The sequence below is a fragment of the Gorilla gorilla genome, chromosome 2, assembly GCF_029281585.2.
Source record: "Gorilla gorilla gorilla isolate KB3781 chromosome 2, NHGRI_mGorGor1-v2.1_pri, whole genome shotgun sequence".
Lineage (NCBI taxonomy): Eukaryota > Metazoa > Chordata > Mammalia > Primates > Hominidae > Gorilla > Gorilla gorilla.
Genome location: NC_086017.1, coordinates 194,654,843 through 194,663,591, shown reverse-complemented (window position 1 = coordinate 194,663,591; position 8,749 = coordinate 194,654,843). Strand labels below are relative to the sequence as shown.

Genomic DNA, 8,749 nt, shown 5'->3' with positions numbered 1-8,749 from the left:
GACAGTTATTACTACTTAACTGAGACACGCAGAGGTAATGAAAATACTTCAGGATCCACCGTTAGATGCACAGTCAGTAGACGTTGGGCTAATCTGAGACGCGCTATGGCAATTCGGTGTAGACCCACCCTGACTCATCCTCTGAGAAGATGCTGTTGATGGAGTTTTGGAAACCATTTCTTCTGTGCCCCCAAAGCATATTCGAAACAATAGACATGTTTTTGGTGGGGGAAGACATGAAAGTTTGCCATGATGTTGTTTTCCCCTGGGTAGGGAGGAGGATGAAGATAGACGATCTGCAGTGCCGCCAGAAATGAGAATGTCAGGGATAAGTGGGGTTTCCATGGTTTACAAAGCACGGTTGTTGGATCATTGCAGGGTCTCAGACTCCTGGGAGGAGGAAGTGGGAGGATCATAGACTGTCTCCTGTCCATCCCCTCGCTGACGACTTGGGTTATTGAGCCACTAGGAGTACAAATGTGAAGCAGGAGGATTATAGACTGTCTCCTGTCCATCCCCTCATTGACGACTTGGGTTATTGATAGCATTAGGAGTACAAATGTAACAGCCACCACCGGAGGCTTCCTGCTCACGGATATGAGGTGGGAGATGCACCAAAATAAACACACAGCACTCACAGTGGACTATGAGAGGCCACTCCTCTTCCAGAACCCCTCCCACACACCTATTCTAAGTAATTTCTAACCCTGTGATTACTCACAGAAAGAAGAAGAATAGAAGTTGCTGGCATTTGTAGTAACAGGATGAGAAAGTGCGAGACTTCCTGTTATGTGTGTGTGACAGCTGGTGATAAGTGGAGGGCCCTGCACAGGAAATCCGCTCAGCTTCTGCAATGGGGCCTGCCTGACACTTGGGCGCTCCTTCAGTCTCGATGTTGATGGCAGGACAAAGGGGCACCTGGACCATGGGTGATGTGGTCGAGAAGAGTTTGGAAGGGCCCCTGGCACCTTCTACAGATGAGCCCTCCCAGAAAACAGGAGACTTGGTCGAGATCTTAAATGGGGAAAAGGTCAAATTTGACGACGCGGGACTCTCCTTAATTCTTCAGAATGGCCTGGAAACCCTGCGAATGGAAAACGCTCTGACAGATGTCATCTTGTGTGTGGACATTCAGGAATTCTCCTGCCACCGCGTGGTGCTTGCCGCAGCCAGCAACTATTTCAGGTCAGCATGCCTAGGACCAGAGTCAAATTGGGTGCAAGTTGCAAGGAAGAGGTGTGTTAGTGTGAGAGCCCAATCTTGAACAGTTGGCCATGATATTTATGGTTTACATATATATTAAGGCTTGTGTGTCTACTTAAAATATAAGAAAGGACACTATCACACTTTATTTTATTATTTATTTATTTATTTACTTATTTTTGAGACGCAGTTTTGCTTTTGTTGCCCAGGCTGGAGTGCAATGGCGCAATCTCGGTTCACCGCAACCTCTGCCTCCTGGGTTCAAGCGATTCTCCTGCCTCAGCCTCCCGAGTAGCTGGGATTTGCAGGCATGCACCACAACGCCCGGCTAATTTTGTATTTTTAGTAGAGATGGGGTTTCTCCATGTTGGTCAGGTTGATCTTGAACTCCCGACCTCAGGTGATCCACCCGCCTCCGCCTTCCAAAGTGCTGGCATTACAGGTGTGAGACGCTGCGCCCGGCTTATCACACTTTAAATTTTAGGATTTAGGCCACATTAAAAGAGAGATTGGCATCATTTAAAAGCAATGTTTACATTCTATAGTAAACCTTTTGTGTATATTTCCTTGTTCCAAAGGATGGAAAATTACTGAAGTCATGGGGATTTTTTTCCCCCTTGGTCTGACTGGTATTGGAAACATAATGTTGTCTTTGTTAATCAACAGACAGAGAGAAAAAGGATGTGGCCCCTCTTCTGGAGTTATCAAATGACTTGTTACAAATTAGGGGCTTCTTTATGTGTAGGCAGTGCGGGGAAAGGGAAAGCAGTTACAAAGATGCGTTAGATGGGAGAGGCCTCTAGTTACGATAAACTGGTGATCTCATAGTGGGAAGACCTGAAGTCAGGAGACTTGGTTCCTTCTTGACAGTGAAACTTTAGGCAAGTCACAAAGTGCTCTGAATGTCTGTTTCATCATCTGTAAGGTGAGCACAATGATGATCACCTTTCAGGGCTGTCATAATTAAACAAGAGCGTGAAAAGGGTCTTACACAGTGTCTAGCATATAGTAAGTAGATGCTCAATATATCTTTCTTGGAATTCTTTTTCTGATTCTGCTTGATTCAGCTAAGGACGACTTATTGAGTGTTTCCCATGAGCACGTCCCTGGGGTAGGAATTTTATAGCTCCGGGAACCCAGTGAATACACCTGATCCAGTGTTCTCCATATCAGCATGGACATGGGGGAACCAGCCTGCAAGGGCAATGTGGATAATGAAGAAAGTATTTGGGAACTTGAAAAGAAATACCCTTAGAATTCTTCTTAATGAGATTCTTCTTAACTCTTGATTCTGGCTGAGGAAATTGAAAACGATTAACCTATGAAAGTATTATGGAAAGTGTTTTCTTTCTTTCTTTCTTTCTTTCTTTCTTTCTTTCTTTCTTTTTTGAGGTGCTTGGGGGGAAACGTTTCTTTGTAATTCATAGAGCAGGATCAGCAGGTTGCTATGGGACTCATTAGGTCTCCTGTGTCGATAAGACAAGGGGATATCTGGGTTTGAGGGAAGTAGTGGCTGCTGTGCGCCAGACAGACATAGTTATCTGATTTTATTTTTGTAACAGCATGATGAAGTTGGCTGATATCTCCTTTCACAGATGAGGAAACGAAAACTCAGCATTATATATCTGGTCATTGCTGGAGCAGGGACTGGGTATGTTCTAGAAATCCTTGTTACTGCAATGCAAGCTGCCACTAGGTTTGGGACTTCATTCCATAGGAAGTGTGTAAAATGTAAAGCGTAAACACAGCCATCAAAATGGGTTGATATAAACACATTACTTTCTCCACCAACCTTGATCACATGCTTTCACATTGACTGCAGCCCCTCTCAGGAGTGAGTAAAGTCAAGTTAGCTCAATGCCCTGGGGATGCACATTTAGGTTTATCCTTTTGTATCCCTTGCTATCATAAAATGCATACCTGGAAGCAATTTTGTTAGTGCGTCGGCCTGGCTGTGGACCAGGCCCACTGGCTGTGTGCCCTCGAGTTGATCACTGGTCTTCTCTGGTTCTTGGGTTTCTCATCCTAAATGGGAATTTGGGCTCGGATCCTTCCAGCCCTGCTGATCTAGGATACTTAGGGAAAGTCTCTGCCGGTCATCAGAGGAGGCAACGGCAATGAGAAGCTGGAGAACATGAGGGTGAAGGCATCTGACTGTGTATACAGAGCCTCTCCCAAAACTGCCTGGTCATGAGAGGAAATTCCTTCAATTCTTCTCTTCAGAGAAGTGACTTTTGCTTCTTCTCTTGGGATTTCCAACGTGACTTTCCTTCTACAATGAATACTGTCCTGGAGACAGGATTCTTTTTTCCGGTGCTACTATTCATATCAACTCCTGTTTGTGGAGCACTTACTGTGGGCCAGGCCCTGTAGCTTCTATATCACATACTCTAGTCCACTCCACCCTCACAGCAACCTGACAAGGCAGGGAGTCCTATCCCTAGCCTGCCGACGATGAGCCAAAGTCCAGAGTGTCACAGCAAATAAAAAGTAGCCAAGCTGGGATTTAGACCTAGGGCTGACGTTAAATCTGACATGGTCTCACTTTGTGTCTCACTCTCTCGCTTTGTGTCTAAGGTTTTGAAAGGGGTTCTTCGTATGCTCAGGTTTAGGGAGGTCAGAGAGTCTCTCTGTCTGAGAGGCTTTCTTTTTTTTTTTTTTTTTTTGAGACGGAGTCTCGCTCTGTTGCCCAGGCTGGAGTGCAGCGGCACAATCTCTGCTCACTGCAAACTCTGCCTCCTGGGTTCAGGCCATTCTCCTGCCTCAGCCTTCTGAGTAGCTGGGACTACAGGCACCTGCCACCACGCCCGGCTAATTTTTTGTATTTTTAGTAGAGACGGGGTTTCACCATGTTAGCCAGGATGGTCTCCATCTCCTGACCTCGAGATCCACCCGCCTCAGCCTCCCAAAGTGCTGGGATTACAGGCGTGAGCCACCGTGCCCGACCAGTCTGTGAGGCTTTCAACACAGCTCTCTGTGTTTTGGAGGGCCTGGAAGCTGGTTATAAAATTATGTCATTTTTTTCCTTTATTCATTGAGAAAATAATTACTTTCCACTAAGGGACTGACAATAGTTTATTAAACAGTCCCCTACAGACAGACATTTGGACTATTTCTAGTCCACATTTTGCTATTACAAACAATGTTGTAATGAATAACTTGAAACATGAGTTTTTTTCATATGCATTTCTTGAAGGGGGTTTGCTGAGTCAAATGCATCTGCAGTCTTAGCGGTTATTGCAACTTCTCTTTCATTGGGGTTGAATCATGTTGCGTTCCCCACGGCATCACCAAAAGAGGGTGTCATCCAACCGTTGAATTTTTACCAATCTGATAAATGAGAAAGAATATCTCAATTTAGCTTTAATTTGCATTTTTCTTATTTTTAATAAGATCAAACATCTCTTCGTATGTTTAAGGGGCATCTGCAGTTCTTTTTTTGTTGAACTGTCTCTTCACTGCCTTTCTGTTTTTCATGTATTTTTTTTTTTTTTTTGAGACGGAGTCTCGCTCTGTCGCCCAGGCTGGAGTGCAGTGGCGCGATCTCGGCTCACTGCAAGCTCCGCCTCCTGGGTTCACGCCATTCTCCTGCCTCAGCCTCCCGAGTAGCTGGGACTACAGGCGCCCGCCACCACGCCCGGCTAATTTTTAGTATTTTTAGTAGAGACGGGGTTTCACCGTGTTAGCCAGGATGGTCTCGATCTCCTGACCTCGTGATCCACCCGCCTCGGCCTCCCAAAGTGCTGGGATTACAGGCGTGAGCCACTGCGCCCAGCCCATGGGAAGTAAATTTTTAAGGTCTTGCATATATTTTTGTTTTGTTTTGAGACAGGGTCTTGGTCTGTTGCCCAGGCTGGAGTGCAGCAGCTTGATCATGGCTCACTGCAGCCTCCCTGGGCTCAAGCAACTCTTCCACCTCAGCCCCCCAAGTAGCTGGGACCACAGGCATGTACCACCATGCCCGGCTAATTTTTGTATTTTTTTAGTAGAGATAGGGTTTCACCATGTTGGCCAGGCTGGTCTGGAACTCCTGACCTCAGGTGATCCACCCACCTCCGCCTCCCAAATTGCTGGGATTATAGCTGTGAGCCACCCACCACGCCTGGCCTTTCTTTGATTTTAAATAACATTTTGATATTTCACAATGATGTGCCTTGGAGGGGTGTGTGTGTGCGTGCGTGTGTGTGTGTGTGTATGTGTGTTTTACTCCAACCATTATGCTATGCATCTGATGAACCCTTTTAATCTTGGAGAGTCACATCCTTTAATCCTGAACATTTCCTCATATTACTGCCCGCTAATTACATGGTTACTGTTTTCCTTGTTTTCTATTTCTGAATCACTTATTCAGTAGATGTGGACTTCTAGAACAGTCTCTAGCTTTCCCATCTTCTCTCTCCTGTTGTCCATCCTCTTATCTTTCTGTTTTACTTTCTGGAAGATTTTTCTCAATTTTATCTTCCAACCTGTTGAGAATCTCAGTTTTTAACTTCCAAGACTTTTTTCTTGTTTTATTTATGAAGCTTCCTTTTTATAACATCCTGTTCTTGTTTTGTATAGGTCATATTTTCACTTAATCTCTTTGAGGTTTATATTTTTTAAAAAACCACTCTTCTGTTTTTGTTTGTTTGTTTGTTTTTTACTGTTTGTTTTCACTGTATTTTTCTCTTTGTTTTTGTCTCTTTTATTCTATTTTATGTATGTATTTATTTATTTCCTAGAGACAAGGTCTCCCTATGTTGCCCAGATAGTTTCAAACTCCTGGGCTCAAGGGATCCTCCTGACCCGGCCTCCCAAAGTGCTAGGATTACAGGCATGAGCCACCACACCCGGCCTCTGTCTTTTATTTTAGAGGCTATACTTAAATATCTGGTAGTCTTTGGATATCTATTCATATTTAAGAGTCAAGCACTAACATGGTGAAACCCCATCTCTACTAAAAATACAAAAAATTAGCTGGGCGTGGTGGCACATACCTGTAGTCCCAGCTACTCGGGAGGCTGAAGCAGGAGAATCGCTTGAATCTGGGAGGCGGAGGTTGCAGTGAGCCAAGATCATGCCACTGCACTCCAGCTGGGGCAACAGAGCAAGACTCAGGTGTCCCGACCTGACGAGTGCCATTCAAGTTGGATTTAGCCATGAAATAAGTTACAAAAAACTTTACATTTATCAGCACTTTGGGAATTTTGAAACTACAGATAAGGGATTATAGATACATAATGCTGAAATATTCACTATCCTATTGGTTCTGATCCACAATATTGGAAAATATTAAAAGTGGAAAATATAGGGCCTGACCCTGGTGTTACAATCATTGGCTTCACTTGAGTTCTCAAGTGTACCCACTGTGGCAGCAGCAATCCTCAACGCATTTGCTATTAGCCAGATTTTTAATACAGACCTACATGGCCTTAACTCATTCTTGTTTTTCTTGGCACTTATTCTCTTTTTTTAAATTTGTTTAAATTTTACTTTAAGTTCCGGGATACATGTGCAGAATGCGCGGGTTTGTTACATAGGTATACACGTGCCATGGTGGTTGGCTGCACCTATCAACCCATCATCTAGGTTTTAGGCCCCGAATGCATTAAGTATTTGTCCTAATGCTCTCCCTCCCCTTGCCCCCCACCCCCCGACAGGCCACGGGGTGTGTTGTTCCCCTACCTGTGTCCATGTGTTCTCATTGTTCAACTCCCACTTATGAGTGAGAACATGCGGTGTTTGGTTTTCTGTTGCTGTGTTAGTTTGCTGAGAATGATGGTTTCCAGCTTCATCCATGTCCCTGCAAAGGACATGAACTCATTCCTTTTTATGGCTGCACAGTATTCCGTGGTGTATATGTTCTTGGCACTTATTCTATCACCTGGGCTTTCTGACTCTTTTCTGACATCTTACCCCATTATGGAGACAAAGCTCAGGATTACAACATCTACATGTGGCTTAAGAGTAGTCTCTTGCCCCACTTTTGTGCCATGCAGTAATTGGTTAATATGTAATAATGATTGACAAGTGCATAGATTGTGCTCACCATAACCTTCCCATTCCTGACCTTATGCCTGATTTTTGTAGCTGGTGGGTAAAGTCCTCTCAACATAGCCTCAAGGAACCAGACCTAGAGACTGGGGTACAAGACAGGAGTGAGACAGGAATCCAGACAAGGATTCCAGGCAGCAGCATCAACAAAGGAGATTGCTGATGACTCAGCCTCAGCCTGGAAGCTTTTCTATGCATGAAGGAAGGGCCGGTCATGAGACAGGGCAGAGAAAAGCCTGATAACCCCTCCCCTCATCACTAGGACTCCCCTCCCTCTGCCAACCCTGGGAATCACAGCAGGGCTGCCCTCACAGGTCACTGTCACTTATAGAGTGTGCCATATTTTGCAGTGAGCTGGGCTTCCCAAATGGTGAGAACCAGTTTCTGGTTCTAGCCGCAGTGAGGTCCCATATATTTTCAGAGCGCACTATCTTTTCACCTTGCACACCCTGACCCTGCTTCCTTGTCTCTTTTTTAACACTTTGATCCAGACTGATGTCCTAAGGCATGCTGGGTCCTTGCTGCTATGGGGGTCTGTCAGCTCAGCCCCCAGACATAAACTGGAATGAATGTTCCAACAGTATCCTGCCTGTGCATGTGTGTATGAGCACAAGGAGGCTCTGATTTTTACATTTCCTCCTCATTTTCAGCTTATGTAGCCTACACTAGCAAAAGAGTCTTGGGGAGCTGAGGGGTCATAGGAAATGACCTGTTAGCCACATTTCTGTTCTCTGTGAAGAGGCCTGTTTTCAGTTTAGACATCATGGGGAAACCACTCTTCCCATCAAAGTTAGCTCCCCCGAGGATGAAATGGACACCATGCTATCTACTTGATATTATGAAGACTGAATGAAATAAAAAGAATCCAGCAAAGTGCCTGAAAAAATGTAGGCCGTCCATATTCCAAAGATTACCACATCACGTATAAAAACAAAATACTGGAAGCAACCTAATGTCCACAGTGAGAGAATGATTTTCATATTATGCCTCTGTTGAAACTGGTAGCAATATAATAAATAGTCATTATGAAAAGTATGGAGCACCGTAGGAAAAATATTATAATGAAAAGAGGGGGCAAAGCAAGATGCAAAATTGCATGTAAACTATGGAAAGATATGCATGTGAGAAAAGGTAGACAAATAACACCAAAATGAAAACTGTTAACATTATCAGAAAGCCCCATAATCCCTTACCCAAAAATCTGGGAGCCAGATGTGCTTTGCCATTCAGAATTCTTTGGATATTAGCATATCTTAAATGTTATATAGCACCTCCAGCACTCTTTAATCTAATGCATTAGTACTTCAGCAGTGAGTATAATCCCAGCACTTTGGGAGGCCGAAGCTGGTGGATCACCTGAGGTCAAGAGTTCAAGACCAGCCTGGCCAACATGGTGAAACACCGTCTCTACTAAAAAATATAACAATTAGCCAGGTGCAGTGGCGTGTGCCTGTAGTCCCAGCTACTCAGGAGGCTGAGGCGGGAGAATCGATTGAACCCGGGAGGCGGAGGT

The 8,749-nt window shown here is 44.6% G+C and overlaps 1 protein-coding gene and 1 long non-coding RNA gene across 2 annotated transcripts in view; one reads left to right on the top strand and one right to left on the bottom strand.

Annotated features, from left to right (window-relative positions):
• The first annotated feature begins 722 nt into the window (after positions 1-722).
• The window catches only part of KLHL6 (kelch like family member 6), a 63,849-nt gene continuing 55,822 nt past the window's right edge, over positions 723-8,749 (top strand). Inside the window, exon 1 of the mRNA XM_004038081.5 lies at positions 723-1,185. Coding sequence (XP_004038129.2) covers positions 893-1,185 — 293 coding nt within the window. The 5' untranslated portion in view covers positions 723-892. The remainder of the gene's footprint in view (positions 1,186-8,749) is intronic.
• On the bottom strand, positions 4,261-7,128 carry LOC109026424 (uncharacterized). The gene is made up of 2 exons (XR_002005457.2): positions 6,868-7,128; positions 4,261-4,533 (listed from the first exon to the last, which is right to left on the bottom strand). It is a non-coding gene; the product is annotated as an uncharacterized lncRNA (long non-coding RNA).